Genomic DNA, 16,114 nt, shown 5'->3' on the forward strand with positions numbered 1-16,114 from the left:
GGGTGGGCAGGCCTGGCTGAGTCACCGCCTTCCGGCGCCCATTACCCTGCCTCCAGCCCCACCCCTGGCTGTGGGTGAACGCTGAGGCCCCGGCACTCCCCGTCAGGAGCGGCCCGCACCCCTCCCTCTGAGGGACTTCAGGGTCGGCCAGGCGCCCAGCTGGCCGAGGGAGCCTATAGCCTCGATGGGAGACACCAGCCAGTTTTGTGAATCTGGTGGTTCTGCCCCGAAGGGTGCTCACCCCCAGGGTCGTTTCTGGGCCCAGGGTCCTGCTCTGGGGAAGGGAGACACTGCTGGGCCCAGCCCTAAAATCATTAACAGGTGGCTGTGGCCTGGTGTGACCTGGCCCTGACCTGGAGGAGGCTGCCGGGCCTGCTGGGGGGCCAGGGCCGCTTCTCACCTGGAGGGACTGCGGTTCTGTCCTCCATGAGCATGTGCTCCCTCACTCGGGGCCACGCAATCTGCTCACGCACCCACGGCATCAAAAGTAGGAGGCAGGCGCCTTGACAGGGTGGCCCAGTCGGTGGGAGCATCGTCCGGTGCACCCAAGGATGCGGGTTCGATTCCCAGTCAGGGACAGGCCTTGGTGGCAGCGTCCATCCCTGGCCGGGGTGCATACCGGAGGCGACTGATGGATGTTTCTCTCTCCCCTCACCCCTTCCTCTCTCTAAAATCAATCATAGGAGACATCCTTGCGTGAGGATTAAAAAAGAAATAGGAGGCAGGTGCCACTGTCCTGCATCCCTGGGAGCCAGCGAAGGGGCTGTTCCATGCCTGCAGCGGTTCGCAGGCCCCCAGTCAACCTCTGCCAGAGGGGGCGGACAGGCCACAGGGGCACGGCAGTGACAGCAGAGGCGTGTGTGCACGGGGGGCGCGCTGGCCTGGGGCGGCTTCTCCGTGGCGGGGGCGGAGCGTCCAGGTCCCTGGCTCGGCCGGGTTGTGCCTGAGCACTGCCAAGCTGGGACCTGATCACAGCATCCGGCAACCCCCGGGGACGGGGTGTTGGAACTGCCCTGCTAAATGACTTGGAGCTCTCAGGAAAAGCCTGGGAGGGGTGGCGCAGGGACTGAGTGGGGAGCTGGCAGGCCAGGGGACCGGGCGAGGGGGTGGCCCCACCCAGGTGACCTGGAGCGGTGGGCAGCTGGGTGCATGTCTCCCTTCCGCTCCTGCTTGGAGGGCAGCCATCCTCGGCGAGGCGCAACTCTGTGGGAACCACTGAGTGCACCCCGTGCCGCAGGAGTTGTCAGCGTGTGCGAGGCTGGTGGGGAGGTTTTGGCAGGGGGCGCCTGGTAAGAGCCACGGGGAGAGGGCGGGGCGGGGCGGGGTGAGGGTGGCAGGCAGGCTTCCGAGGTGGAAGGACGTGGCCTCTGAACTGCCCTCCCTCGGCCTCCTCCCGGGCGTCCTCACCTCCCCACCCTGCTCCGCCCCCCTTGTCTCTTCACAGACAACCGGCCCAAGTCATGCAGTCTTTTCGAGAAAGGTGTGGTTTCCATGGCAAACAGCAGAACTACCCGCAGACCTCGCAGGAGACACCGCGCCTGGAGAACTACAGGCAGCCGGGCCAGGCCGGGCCGAGCTGTGACCGGCAGCGGCTGCTGGCCAAGGACTACTACAGCCCGCAGCCATACCCCGGCTACGAGGGCGGCGCCGGCACGCCCGCCAGCACCGCCCGGGCCGGCAAAGGCCTGCCCTCGCAGCAGGTCCTGCCGGGGAGGCCGGCGTTCTCCGGCTACGGTGTCCAGGACGGCAGCCCTTACCCAGGCCGCTACGCAGGCGAGGAAGGCCTGCAGGCCTGGGGGACCCCACAGCCGCCGCCCCCCCAGCCACAGCCCCTGCCGGGGGGCGTGGGCAAATATGAGGAGAACTTGATGAAAAAGACAGCAGTGCCCCCGGGCCGACAGTTCCCCGAGCAGAGTGCCCAGCTGCCCTTCCGGACTCACTCCCTGCATGCCCAGCCCCAGCCGCCAGCGCCCCCGCAGCCCCTGGCCTACCCCAAGCTCCAGAGGCAGAAGCTGCAGAATGACATTGCTTCTCCCCTCCCCTTCCCCCAGGGCAGCCCCTTTTCCCAGCAGTCACAGTCCTTCCCCACCTCCTCCACCTACTCCTCCCCCGGCCAGGGTGGCGGTCAGGGGGCCCACTCCTACAAAAGCTGTACGGCACCGTCCGCCCAGCCCCATGACAGGCCACTCACTGCCAGCACCAGCCTGGCCCCAGGGCAGGGAGTCCAGAGCCTCCATGCCTATCCGTCTGGCCGTCTCAGCTACAACCAGCAGAAGCAGCAGCAGCAGCAAGCTCTTCAGAGCCGACACCATGCCCAGGAAACCCTCCATTACCAAAACCTCGCCAAGTACCAACACTACGGGCAGCAGGGCCCGGGCTACTGCCAGCCGGACGCGGCCATCCGGACGCCAGAGCAGTACTACCAGACCTTCAGCCCCAGCTCCAGCCACTCGCCCGCACGCTCCCTGGGCCGCTCTCCCTCCTACAGCTCCACCCCGTCACCGCTGATGCCAAACCTGGAGAACTTTCCCTACAGCCAGCAGCCGCTGAGCGCCGGGGCCTTCCCTGCGGGCATCGCCGACCACAGCCACTTCATGCCCCTGCTCAACCCCTCCCCGACGGACGCCGCCGGCTCTGTGGACGCACAGGCCAGCAACTGCAAGCCTCTGCAGAAGGACAAGCTGCCCGAGAGCCTGCTGTCGGACCTCAGCCTGCAGAGCCTCACGGCGCTGACCTCGCAGGTGGAGAACATCTCCAACACAGTCCAGCAGCTGCTGCTCTCCAAGGCCGCCGTGCCGCAGAGGAAGGGTATCAAGACCCTGGTATCCAGGACCCCGGAGCAGCACAAAAGCCAGCACTGCAGCCCCGAGGGCAGCGGCTACTCAGCCGAGCAGGCGGGCACGCCGCTGTCCGAGCCGCTGAGCAGCACGCCGCAGTCCAGCCACGCCGAGCCACCCGAGGCCGACTACCTGAGCGGCTCCGAGGACCCCCTGGAGCGCAGCTTCCTCTACTGCAACCAGGCCCGCGGCAGCCCCGCCAGGGTCAACAGCAGCTCAAAGGCCAAGCCCGAGTCCGTGTCCACCTGTTCCGTGACCTCGCCTGACGACATGTCCACCAAGTCTGACGACTCCTTCCAGAGCCTTCACGGCAGCCTGCCGCTCGACAACTTCTCCAAGTTTGTGGCCAGCGAGCAGGACTGCCCGCGGCTGCTGCTGAGCGCCCTGGCGCAGGAGGACCTGGCCTCTGAGCTCCTGGGCCTGCAGGAGGCCATTGGCGAGAAGGCCGACAAGGCTTGGGCCGAGGCCCCCAGCCTTGCCAAGGATGCCAGCAAGCCGCCCTTCTCGCTGGAGAACCACAGCGCCTGCCTGGACTCCATGGCCAAGAACGCGTGGCCACGGCCAGGCGAGCCCGAGGCCCTGCCTGAGCCCTTGCAGCTGGACAAGGGCGGCAGCACCAAGGACTTCAGCCCGGGCCTGTTTGAAGACCCCTCTGTGGGCTTTGTCACCCCAGACCCCAAGAAGACCACGGGTCCCCTCTCCTTCGGCAACAGGTCCACCCTCGGGGCTGCCGCCTCAGACCCCAGCGCGGCAGCTTTTGACTGCTTCCCAGACACAGCCGCTGCCAGCGCAGCAGACAGTGCCAACCCCTTTGCTTGGCCCGAGGAAAACCTGGGCGATGCGTGTCCCCGGTGGGGGCTGCACCCCAGCGAGCTCACCAAGGGCTTGGAGCAGGGCGCGAAGGCCGCGGACGGCGTCAGCAAGGAGGATGCGCACGAGGCTTCGGCCTGCCTGGGCTTCCAGGAGGAGGAGCCCCCTGGGGAGAAGGCCGCCGTGCCCCGGGACGCCCAGCAGGAGGAGGCGGGCGGGGCGAAGGAGGAGACGGGCGGGCTGCTGCAGTGCCCGGAGGTGGGCAAGGCTGACGCGTGGCTGGGGGACAGCCGGCACTGCTGTTCTGCCGCCGACTTTGGGGACCTGCCGCTGCTGCCGCCCGCCGGCAGGAAGGAGGACCTGGAGGCCGAGGAGGAGTACTCCTCCCTGTGTGAGCTCCTGGGCAGCCCCGAGCAGAGGCCCGGCCTGCCGGACCCGCTGTCGCCCAAGGCCCCGCTGATGTGCACCAAGGAGGAGGTGGAGGAGGTGCTGGACCCCAAGGCCGGCTGGGGCTCCCCATGCCACCTCTCCGGAGAGTCCGTCATCTTGCTGGGCCCCACTGTGGGCACCGAGTCGAAGGTCCAGAGCTGGTTTGAGGCCTCCTTGTCCCACATGAAGCCTGGGGAGGAAGGGCCCAGCGGGGCCTTGGCTGCGGGGGACCCCGCCACACTGGCCCCGGAGGCCTCCTTGGCCCAGAAGCCAAACAAGCCTGCTGTTCCCGAGGCACCCATCGCTAAGAAAGAGCCCGTGCCACGTGGCAAGAGCTTACGGAGCAGGCGGGTGCACCGGGGGCTTCCGGAGGCCGAGGACTCCCCATGCAGGGCGCCGGTTCTGCCCAAAGACCTCCTGCTCCCCGAATCCTGCACAGGGCCCCCCCAGGGACAGATGGAAGGGGCTGGGGCCCCAGGCCGGGGGGCCTCGGAAGGGCTCCCCAGGATGTGCACCCGCTCTTTCACAGCCCTGAGTGAGCCGCGCACGCCCGGACCTCCAGGACTGACCACCACCCCTGCCCCACCAGACAAGCTGGGGGGCAAGCAGCGAGCTGCCTTCAAGTCTGGCAAGCGGGTGGGGAAGCCCTCCCCCAAGGCGGCATCCAGCCCCAGTAATCCGGCCGCCCTGCCCGTGGCCTCCGACAGTAGCCCCATGGGCTCCAAGACCAAGGAGACCGACTCTCCCAGCACCCCCGGCAGGGACCAGCGCTCTATGACCCTCCGGTCCCGCACCAAAGCCCAGGAGGCCTTCCACTGCAAGCGGCGGCGGCCCTCGGAAAGCCGGGTCCCTGCCTGCCGCGCTGCCAAGAAGCTGCTTGCCAACAACCACCTGCCTGCCGCGTTCACGGTCTCGAGCAGCCCCCAGAAGGAGGGCAGGGCCGGTCAGTGGGCAAGGGTCCCCAAGCCCAGCGCAGGCGGCAAGCTCTCTGACCGGCCCCTCCACGCGCTCAAAAGGAAGTCAGCCTTCGTGGCACCAGTCCCCACCAAGAAGCGGAACCTGGTCTTAAGGAGCAGTGGCGGCGGCAGCGGTGCTGGTGGCAGCCGGGGGGACGTGAAGGAGGAGGGGGCTGAGGGCTCCCCCACCCTCTTCAAGAGGATGTCTTCTCCCAAGAAAGCCAAGTCCACCAAGGGCAGTAATGAGCCCACCTTGAAGCCCCTGCCCCCAGAGGCCCCAGACACCTGTCTCAAGATGGCTTCACGGGTGGCCTTTCCGGGGGCCATGAAGACCAAGGTGCTGCCGCCCCGGAAAGGCCGGGGCCTGAAGCTGGAGGCCATCGTGCAGAAGATCACCTCGCCCAGCCTGAAAAAGTTCGCGTGCAAAGCGCCCGGGGCCGCGCCTGGGAACCCTCTGAGCCCGCCCCTCTCCGAGAAGGACCGGGGGCCCAAGAGTGCCCGAGGCAGCCCCGTGGGGGCAGAAGGGCTCCTAAATGTGGGCACCGGGCAGAAGTTCCCCGCAGCTTCAGGGACTGACCCGTTTTGCAGAAATACGGCCAACAGATCCTTAAAAGGCAAACTCATAAACAGTAAGAAACTGTCCTCGAGTGATTGTTTCAAAACCGAGGACTTCATGTCCCCAGAGGCCCTGTCACCTGGGGGGTCAGCCCTGGCGCCGAAGAAGAGAAGCCGGAAGGGCCGGGCTGCAGCCCTGGGACTCCCCAAAGGCCCCCTGGAGAAGCAGCCCCATCTGGGCCCCACGCTGCTCTTGGCTCCCCGAGACAGGGCCCACAGCATGCAGGGGGGCGGTGAGGACAGCTCTGGTGGGGGGAGCAAGAAGCCAAAGATGGAGGGGCTGGGTCTGGCCCCCCAGCCCCCCGACGGCCGGTCCTGCCAGCCCCAGGTGAGGGCGCAGAAGCAGCCAGGCCACGCCAGCTACAGCAGCTATTCCAAGCGAAAGCGTCTCACACGGGGCCGCGCCAAGAACGCCGCCTCCTCCCCCTGCCAGGGGCGTGCCAAGCGGCGGCGGCGGCAGCAGGTGCTGCCCCTGGACCCCGCGGAGCCTGAGATCCGCCTCAAGTACGTTTCCTCGTGCAAGCGGCTGCGAGCAGACAGCCGCACCCCAGCCTTCTCGCCCTTCGTGCGGGTGGAGAAGCGAGGCGCGTTCACCACTGTGTGCACTGTTGTCAACTCCCCTGGGGAGGAGCCCAAGCCCCCCCGGAAGCCATCCTCCTCGGCCTCCTCTTCCTCGTCCTCATCCTCCCTGGACGCAGCCGGGGCCTCCCTGGCCACACTCCCTGGGGGCCCCGTCCCACAGTCCCGGCCCTCTCTGCCCCTCTCCTCCACCATGCACCTGGGGCCTGTGGTTTCCAAGGCCCTGAGTACCTCTTGCCTTGTTTGCTGCCTCTGCCAAAACCCGGCCAACTTCAAGGACCTCGGGGACCTCTGTGGGCCCTACTACCCTGAACACTGCCTCCCCAAAAAGAAGCCAAAACTCAAGGAGAAGGTGCGGCCAGAGGGCGCCTGCGAGGAGGCCTCACTGCCCCTCGAGAGAACACTCAAGGGCCTTGAGTGCGCAGCTGCCGCCGCCACTGGAAAGGCCCCCAGGCCCGACGGCCCAGCTGACCCGGCCAAGCAGGGCTCACTGCGCACCAGTGCCCGGGGCCTGTCCCGGCGGCTGCAGAGCTGCTACTGCTGTGATGGCCGAGGGGACGTCGGCGAGGAGGTGGCCCCGGCTGCAGACAAGGCCCGCAAGCATGAGTGCAGCAAGGAGGCAGCGGCAGAGCCCGGCGGGGACACGCAGGAGCACTGGGTGCACGAGGCCTGTGCTGTGTGGACGGGCGGGGTCTACCTGGTGGCCGGGAAGCTCTTTGGGCTGCAGGAGGCCATGAAGGTGGCCTTGGACATGGTAAGAGGCCAGCCCAGGGGGGCGGGGAGCTCAGGGTCCCCAGGCCAGGCAGGGAGCCCCCTGCCGCCCCAGCACTTCCATTTGAGCCAAACACCCCCACAATGAGGACTTAGCACCTGAGGGGTTTGGGGGCAGCAGAAGCACAGCCCAGGCCGGGGCAGAGCCCCCTGGCCCTGGCCCGGACGTCCCACCTCGGCCCCTCGATGCGCCCCTGCCCAGTGCCCGCCGCGCACTCGCCTGGCACCTTCCAGCTCCAGGGCCCACCTGGCCCCCCGCCCACGTAATCGGCCGAGGGGCTGGGGTCCCACAGGACAAGAGACTTCCCAGAACTGATCGTCAGGGCGGCCCAGAGAAGGAGGCTGCCCCAGCTCGAGTGCCTCTGAGCTGGAGCTGGGGTCTTAGGGGACAAGCCCCTCCAACAGCAGGAGGCTGGACTGCACCCCCTCTGCGGGGTGGCCCCGGGGGCAGGATGGCCCGGGACCCTCGCGTAAACGGTCCTCAAATGCTGCTGGAAGGGCTTCAGGTGCGGAGGCCTGTGAGCAAGGATGGGAGCCGACCTCTCCGCCTGGAGCCCCGCCCCGCCCCGCCCCGCCCCTGGCTCGCCGTGCGCCGGCCATGGGGTGTCTTCTCTGTGCCTCTCTTTCCTCGTGTTAGTGCCCAGCACAGAGGGCCCTGAGGTCACTCCGGCCATGCCCGGCCTGTCTGAGTGCTGTTGGCATTCCTGGGCTGGAACTAGGGATCACGGCAGGAGCCGTGTCACGCCCCCCACCCCGTGCTCCTCCCACCTGGGCTACCTCGCGGCTTCCCTGCTCACACGCCGCCGCCGTCAGAAGGCACGGGGGACAGGGCAGTGGGGGTCAGCATTCCCGCCCTGAGCCCGTGCTCCTGGCCGCCCGCGCCCGGCCCCCGCACTCAGCCGCAGTTCAGTAGAGTGACGCGGTTGGGCACTGCGCAGGGCTGCCTGGCCCCAGCTCCAGGGACCCTCGCCCTCCCCTACTCGTCCTGCCTCCTGCTGCCTGCACACCTGCTCCTTTGCCGTGCCCCTCCCCAACCCCGCTCCTGCCACTCTGAGTGGCCCCCGCACTTACTGGTGGCTGCAGGGGCACCGTGGAAGGAAGGCTGCCGCCATCCATGCTGCCCGGGCTTCCCTGTGCCCCCCACACCGAACCTCCTACCGCATGGGGCCACTTAGAGCCGTCTCCACGCCCAGAGGCCCTGCCCAGTGGCCGCCGCCCTCTCTGTGGCCTGCAGACAGCCCAGCGCTCTCCCCTCTCCCCTTCTCAATTATTATTTGCCTCCTTCCTGCTGTCTCTGCTTTTTTCTGTGGTCATGAGCCGCTTCCCAGGCATCCTGGATTCGGGTCAAGTCACAGAACCAGCACGAGCCCTGAGCTCCTCGGCCCAGGGGGCTGCCCCGCCCACCCCACTGCTCCCAGCCTGGCCCCTGAGCCCGCCCGCCCTGCAGCGTGGCCCAGCATCTCCCGCCTCCTGGCCCCCGAGCCCTCTGTCCTGACACGCGTGTCCCGCCAACGGCAGCTCACATGGGGTCCGAAGGGCCTCCGGCCAGGGAGATGGCCCTGGGCCTTGCCGGGGGTCTGGCAGCCAGGGCCGGAGCCCCAGGGGCTTGTTAACCAGCACCCCACCGGAAGAGCATGCCGCGCCCACGGGACGCACCGGAGAGTCGGGCAGGGCCTGGGGCCTCCCAGGGTTGCCACTCAGCCCCCTCCTTCCAACAGCTGGGCCTCCCCTCAGCCGTCTGTCCCCACGAGGCCCCTCCCTGCCTCAGTGACAGCGTGCGCACTTGGAGTTGCACGGACCCTGAGCCAAAGCCCGGCTCTGCTGCGGGCAGGTTCCGTGGCCCCAGGCAAGTCGCTGCCCTCTGTGAGCCTCAGAGAGCCACCCCCCACCCCCACCCCAGCAGAGCGACGAGTCGGCCCAACGGTCTCCTTCTGAAGCCCAGGCGAGGTCCCGGCCGATGCCCGTCAGGCCTGCCGATGCACGGCCTCCTTCCTCCTCTCTGGAGGGACAGAACTGTGGACCCCCAGGGACCCCTTCCTTCTGTGTCCCCTCCGGGGAAGCCCCCCACACAAGCCGTCCTGAGCCCCGCCACACCCACCCCAGGACCTCAGTTTCCCAGCCTACCCAGCGTCCAGTGCTTGCCAGAGCCCTTGGGGGTCCAGGCCCCTCTGGTGAGGCCAGGCCCTGGGGGCTGAGGAGGCCGCAGCCTCTGCCAGCCTGGGACCCTCGCCGGCCTGGCAGGAGCGCGAGCCGCGCCCCATTGGTGCGGTGCTGAGGTCAGAAGGCCCTGGAGCGCCCATCTGTCTGTGCCTCTGTCTCTTCACACCCAGCAAGCCTCAAGGTTTGTTGGGAGGCCCCAGTGCAGGTGAGGCGGCAAAGAGCCTTTAACCGTGCGAACGCCTGAGGGCTGCCTGTGGGCGGCACAGGGCCTGTCTCCGAGCCGCTTCCTCTCCCCTGTTTGGGTTAGGAATGGGGGGGGCAGGGGGCATTGGGCCCCAGAGTCCCAGGGCATCTCAGCCCAGACCAGGAGGAAACTGCTTCTTCGGAGGCACTGTGTGAAAACCTGACATCCCAAAGGCACCCCAACCTCCCTGCCGGTGGCCTGGAGCGGGAGGAGCATTCCCAGGCGTCCGCAGGCTAGGCCTGTGAAGGTGGGAGGGCGCTTCCTCCCCGCCCGTGCCCGGCGGCCAGGACAGGGCCTCCCTCTGGTCTGGGGCCTGGAATGGAGCTGGCCAGCCCTGAGCAGCCTGGGCGCCCGCGGAGCTGCTGGCCAGCCGCTCGGCCTCTGGGAGCCCTCGTCAGTAACCGGCTGAGAGAACAGCAGTGCCAGCGTCGGAAGGTCGCCGCCGTCGTGAGGAGGCGGCTCCCAAGAGCGGCCAACACACCCTGAGCTCCAGGCATTTGTTCCAGGGCTCGGTGTCTGGGCCGGGACTGCCGCCCTCCCCACCTCCTCCAGGACGGCGCTCCCCCACCCTGAAGGCTGTGATCTGTGGCACTGGGGCCCGGCCTGTCTCCCCCGAGAGCCCAGGTCTTGTTTCCCTCTGTCGAGGGCCTTCCTGCCCTCCAGGCAGCTTGGGCAGGCGTGGGGCAGCCCCAAGCTCACAGACCACATTTTCGAGACCCAGAGGGGGCCGGCCACCCCATGCTGGACGGCATAAGATGGACACTAACCCAGCATCTGGGGTTGGCTGTGCCAACTCCGCCCCGGTCCGTGGGCGGCGGATGGCCCGCCTGAGGGTGGCCCGCCCAGCTCCAAGTAGTTAAGTGCTTGCTCTGCTGCCAGAAAGGGTAGGGAACACCGCGTGGTGGCCTCACTCCCGCCTGAAGTGTGAGTCTCAGTCCCGCTGTAAAGTGGGGTTTGTGACAGTTACCCGCCTGCCACCAGCGCTGTGTGGTGCCATCCGTGGGCAAGGACACGCCCCACGCATCCTGCAAGCAGAAGCCCCGCGGTTCCAGCTGGTAGCTGTGGCCTTCGAGGTGACGGGCACCAGGAGTCCTTGTCATCCGCTGGGCACACGACGTCTCCTTCAATACTCTGACCGTCCCAAGGGGACACGGTCTTGACGTGCAGCCGAGGCACGGAGAGTCCCAGGGCCCGGCCGAGGCTGCGCGGGGCCGGGGCAGAACCAGGGCAGGCCCAGGCCTATGGGGCGCCAAGGCCACAGCTTCGCCCACAGAGAACCCTTCCCACCCCTCCCTCCAGCCCCCCCGCCCCGGGGCGGCAGCCAGGACCACCACAGAGTCAACCTTGTGTGTGTGTGTGCCCCATTCAGAGTCTCCCAGCTGACTTTCAGGGACCGTCTTGTGGGAAGGGGACGGGGATCGCGAGGTGCCACTCCATGAAGCCCTCCGCCCAGCCCCTCAGGGGCAGGCTCACCCGCCTTTGCTCTTTCCTCTCCAGACCTGTTCCAGCTGCCAGGAAGCCGGGGCCACCATTGGGTGCTCCCACAAAGGATGCGTCCACACCTACCATTACCCGTGTGCCAGTGACGCAGGTAAGAGCCAGCCTCAGGGGACAGAAGGCCCCCTGGGGGGACCTGGGCACAGCTGCTTGAACCCTTGGCTTCCCCCCTCTTCTGCCCCAGCAACCCTTCGTTGACCAGAGCCTCTTCTGGGCAATGCTGGGGACCGGGAGGTTTGTCCCCAGCCTCCGGCCAGAGGGACCCCCAGATGCATGAATTACAAGATGGAGGGCGGCTGGAGAAGGCTTCACAGGAGTGAAAGGTTTTAACCAGGACTCAGTGATGCCTTATTTCATCTAAGGAAAGACCCTGTTTATGATGGAATTTTAGTCACCAATGAGAGTGGTGTTCAGGGGGCTCAGAGGCTGCTGTGGCCGAGATTCAGACCCAGGTGGCATCCCTGATAGGTGGACTTGGCACGTTCATGAACGTCTCTGTTCTTAGTTTCCCTGTCTCCGACAGAGGTTACTATAACCTCTCCTTTCCGGAGCTGCGGGGAGCGGCGCGTGAGATAGTGGACACCGCCCGACCAGGGCAGCCTCGGTCCCCCTCCCCCTGCGCCCCCTGCCTCCTCTTCTCTGGCCTGGAGGAGAAGAGGTTATCGTGCCCTCCTGCGGGGAGCACCCCCCACCTCCTGGGGACCAGCTGCCCCTCCTCTCCACCAAACGCAGGCCCTGCTGAGGCTGCAGCGACAGCTCCGCGCATGCAACCTGAGGGAGGGAGCTCGCTGGGGCAGGACAGAGGGGGCCTCGTTGGCCCCGGCCTTCCCCTCTGAGCAGCGTGAGTCAGATTTCAATGTGGACTCTGCCCTTGGATCAAGCCCGCGGCCTTACCCACAGCAATAGCTGCCGCGAGCTCCATCCCTCCCACAGCGACTCATGGAGCACCCGCTCCGTGCCAGGCCCCTGCACCTTCCCCACGTGCATCTTCACAGACGCGCTGCCTTGCCCGTGGCCACAGAGCACGGCACAAGCAGAATGAGAGTGAGACTCCCTGTCTGTCTTGCTCCACATTGTGTGTTCTCCCTTCCGCCCACTACTATCCAGCCCCTTGAGAGGCTCACATTTTGAGTGTGGCACACAGGAAAACCTTGGTCCTTGCCCCAAATTACAGAGACTAGAAAACGGAGAGTGTGTGCTGTGGGAAAGATTTGTTCTGTCTGAGCTGGCAGAGAATCCAGGAGGACTTTCAAGAGGAGGCAGTACTTGAGCCATACTTGCAAAGGCCCGGGAGGCAGGCAGCAGCCAGTTCGTGGTGGGATGTGTATACCAGGCTTGGAGCCCCAGAACTTTCGTTTCAAATGACGTCTTCCAAGGAGTTCAGTAAAAGGTGTCTCCACAGAGCACCAGGACTGAGGCTCCCAGGGGACCTGTGGGCTGGGGAGATCAGACACTGGCGTGAGCAGAGCTGTGTTTGAGCGAGAACCGATGGACACTGCAGGGATCCGGCCAAGAGAGGAGGGTGGCCAGGGCCCGGGAGAACCTGCACCCTAGAGGTTCGTGGGCAGAGAATGCACAGCCACAGAGGGAGGGAAGAGGGAGAGGGCATTGCGCCCGAGCCCGTCCCCCGCCGGGCGAGCAGGTCCGAGCTGGGGCGCCAGCAGTGTGTTCGCCGCTGTCGCCGTGCTGCTGGTCCCGGGCCCAACCTCATGGCTAAACACCCACCCTTTGGTATTTCTCAGAAGGGTGCGAGCCCGCTGGCAGGCCGTCCGCTGAGCTCACGCAGGTGGCCGTGGTCTGCTGTGGGTCCGCGGAGGCAGGACCACCCTGGGCCCCGGCCGGGCCAGCTCCTCCCTGCTCCCTGTGGCCTGTCATCTGCCAGCAGGCCTCCGCGTGGGACTGCACGGTCCCTGTCACTGTGTCCTGCTGGCCAAAGCAAGGCTCCCCTCCAGCCCCAATTCACAGGCAGCAGCTGCCCACCTGCTGGCGGCGGGAGCTGCAGAGACGCCACATGCAGGCAGGGGCATAGGCAGGGTGTCGAGGCCGCTCCGGCGGCCCCCCCATCCCCCCAGCCCCCGCCACGGCAGCTTCCCTTTGGGCAGGCCGCCGCGGAGGCAACGGCAGCCGCATAAGGGGAGCTGTCCCAGCCGGGCTCAGGCCAGAGACGAATGGCCATCGGCCCAGGGGTCATCAGGGCCCAGGGGACAGTGTAGGGGGATCGGGCACCACCATTTAAGAGTTGGCAGAGGAGAAGCGGGTGGGGCCTGGGACACCCGAGAAATAGCAGCCAGAGAGGAGGGGGACAAGGGAGCCTGGCAGCCCCCCAAGGAGAAGGCAGGCAGGGCTCAGGCAGCAGCTCCAGCAGGCGGGAGGGGCTGGGGGTGAGAGGGAACGGGCGAGCGAGCTGGGCGGGCCCGGGAGCCAGGCCTGCGTCGGTGCCGCACGCCTGCCCTGGCCCCGGGTCTGCCAGGTGGGCCCTGCCAGTGCGGCATCCTGGCCCATGGACCCTGCCCCCACCCCTCCTCATTAAGGAGCGCCACGTCGGAGCCAGGCAGTGACTCCGAAGGGCTGGCGGGGACAGGCACCCGCCGCAGCCTCCTTCCCACACTCGGGCCCCAGGGCCACCTTGTTAGCTGGGTCCCAGGCCCTGCTGGTGCAGACTCCAGGAGAGGGGCCGGGAACCGATGACTCGGCTCTACACAGGGGCTCACCCGGCGTGGATCCTGGGGGATTGCTGAGGGAGCTGGGTTTGGAAGGGGTGACCTCTTACCCGGTACTTCTGGCGACTCAGGCTCCTGACTCTCAGGCCTGTAGCAGGGTGGCCTGTGGGTGTGGGCATTGGGGGGGTGTGCGTCCTCTGTGTGCTGTGGGTGAGCCTGGGGTGGTAGCCCAAAGCTCTTCGGAAACTGTGAATTCAGTCCCAGAACCATGTCTGGCTTGCTGAGCTCAGGGAAGGGGAAAAACCGATGATCCACTTCCAGTTGCTGGCCCTGAAGCGCAGGAGCCTGTGGCCGGCTTCAGGGCTGAGGCCCCAGCTTCTGGTGGGGCGGGGGGCGGGGGGTGCAGTGGAGAGAAAGGAGACACCCTCCGAGAGGCCTGGAGCTCTCCCGCCCTGCACTCCAGGCTGCAGATTTGCCCCGGCAGCCTCCCCACCCTGCCTACTAGCCACCACGCTGCCGCGGTGCCACAGCACAGAGCCACTGCCCAGGGCCGCTGCTGCTGCCACAGCGTGGGCAGGCGGACTCTCTCTGGCTGTTTGGGCTTCAGGGTTTGCTCTGAGCCTTGTCAGATGAGGCAGGGGTGGGAAGGGAGTGGGCCCAGGACGCGGCTCTGAAGCAGGGGGCGGGGGGGAGCGGGCGGCGCAAGGGCAAAGGCCGGGGTCGTCTTCAGTGCAACAGGCAGGGAAGTGGGGGCTCACTGAGACATCAGTGCACCCCAGGCCTGAGGTGGGCATCGAGGACAGGCCATGCTCAGCTGTCCTCTCTGTTCCCCCAGCGGGGTGTGCCCCGAGCCCTCAGATACCTGCGCCCATTTGCTCAGACCCTGCACCTCCGTCCACTTGCCTAGTCACACCTCCCGCACGCTCAGGCCGCCTCCCCTCGGGGCCTCACAGGAACCAGTCCCTCTCCACACAGGTGCGATGGTTCACAGACACCCTCCTCATCAGGGCCCACAGTGGACACACAGTAGGCGGCAGAGTGCCCGAGTGACAGAAGTGGAGACCCAGGCTCAGAGAAGTAGCTGGTGCTCGAACCCAAGCCGGTGACTGCACTACCCAGTCCGTAAACGTTGGTTCAGTGAGCTCCTTCGGGGGCTGGCACGCACCCAGGGAGAGGCCGGAGCTGTCACCCCGCGCCGGCCTCCCCAAGGGGCAGTGGCGCTGGGCACGACAGCCGCGCAGAGCGTCCTAGCAGGCAGCGACCGGCGCGGCAGGGGGCGGGGGCGCCCGGGGCAGGGGCCCGCCACCGCCGGGGCCTGAGAAGGCCTGCCAGTGACAGGAGTTCCCGGCGGGCAGGCAGGCGAGGGTGCAGCAGGCCGGGCCGGAGCGCAGAGGCAGGCGGAGGGACGGTGGAGCTCGCTTGGGTCGGACTCCTGCGGCGCAGCGCCCCCGCTCGACTCCCACCCCAGGCCCCGCCGGAGGCCAGCAGCAGCCCTAACCGCACCCACTTCTCTCCGGTCACAGGTTGCATATTCACCGAAGATAACTTTTCTTTGAAATGCCCCAAGCATAAGGTAGGTGACCACAGGCCTCCCCAGGAAGGGGTCTAGGCCGTAGAGGGGCCCTGCCCACCCCGGGCCAGCACTCGCTGGTCCCAGAGGCCGCTTTAGAAACCCGGCAGGTCCCGCGGGAGGGGCCGTCCCAGGCAGGAGACAAAGGGAGCACAGGCAGGGGCGCGGGACGGCGGTCACGGGGCCAGGACAGCAGAGGCCTGGCTCGGGGCCAGCGGCCTCCCGCGGGACCCCCACCCCGCCCCCCGCCCTGCGCTCGGGAGCCCCGGGTGGGCGGGGCCTGGGGGCAGCGGGTCGCGGGAGGGTGAACCGCTGCCCGGCGCGGGCCTCGTGTGACGCGGCGCTCGGGTGTATACTCTTCTCCTGCAGAGGCTTCCATTGTAACCCACCCCGGCCGCAGGGGAAGCCGCCGGAGCCGCCCGCCCTCCCGCCGAAGGAGAGGGGTCGTCTGTACAGGCCTTTGAGCAGCTCCCAGAGCCGATCCAGGATCCAGACCCGGATCTTGGACTGGCTGCCTAGGGCTGAACCGTGCGGTCCCTGGTTGGGAAGAAAACACGTTCCGGAGCCACTGCTCCCGGAACTGGACAACACAGCGTTTCTGCCCACACCCCTGGGCCAGGCTTGGAAAGGGGGAGCCCACAGAGTGGCCAGACTCCTTGGGGTACCCAGGTTCTGACAGGGGTGGGAGACTCTTTAGCCTGGGCACAGCTTCTCCACTGGAAGTTCCAAATCAGTGTGGCACACGTTGCACGGGGGTGCTGCCAGCAAACCCTTCCGGCTGTGACATGCAGCTGGGCGCCCTGGGGATGGGGGTCCAAAGGGCCCTGGTAGTGGCAGAGGGCGGCTCCTAGGAGGAGGAGGGGCGGGGGCGTGGGGGGGCAGCTGGAGCCGAAGCCTTTCTGGAGACGGCTGGGCCAACAGGGGAGTGGGCCAGAGGCTTTGGAACAAACCCCTCACGATGCTGGGACCTCCCATTCAGAACCTTC

At 67.3% G+C, this 16,114-nt stretch overlaps 1 protein-coding gene across 1 annotated transcript in view; it reads left to right on the forward strand.

Moving 5' to 3' along the window:
• RAI1 (retinoic acid induced 1) overlaps positions 1–15,841 on the forward strand; it is a 72,690-nt gene extending 56,849 nt beyond the window's left edge. The window contains exons 2-5 of the mRNA XM_054571122.1: positions 1,445–6,980; positions 10,899–10,992; positions 15,082–15,131; positions 15,498–15,841. Coding sequence (XP_054427097.1) covers positions 1,461–6,980; positions 10,899–10,992; positions 15,082–15,131; positions 15,498–15,512 — 5,679 coding nt within the window. The 5' untranslated portion in view covers positions 1,445–1,460 and the 3' untranslated portion in view covers positions 15,513–15,841. The remainder of the gene's footprint in view (positions 1–1,444; positions 6,981–10,898; positions 10,993–15,081; positions 15,132–15,497) is intronic.
• Positions 15,842–16,114: the final 273 nt, after the last annotated feature.

The sequence above is a fragment of the Pteronotus mesoamericanus genome, unplaced genomic scaffold (assembly GCF_021234165.1).
Source record: "Pteronotus mesoamericanus isolate MK-2021 breed Mesoamerican mustached bat unplaced genomic scaffold, CSHL_Meso_final contig_22, whole genome shotgun sequence".
Taxonomy (NCBI): Eukaryota; Metazoa; Chordata; class Mammalia; order Chiroptera; family Mormoopidae; genus Pteronotus; species Pteronotus mesoamericanus.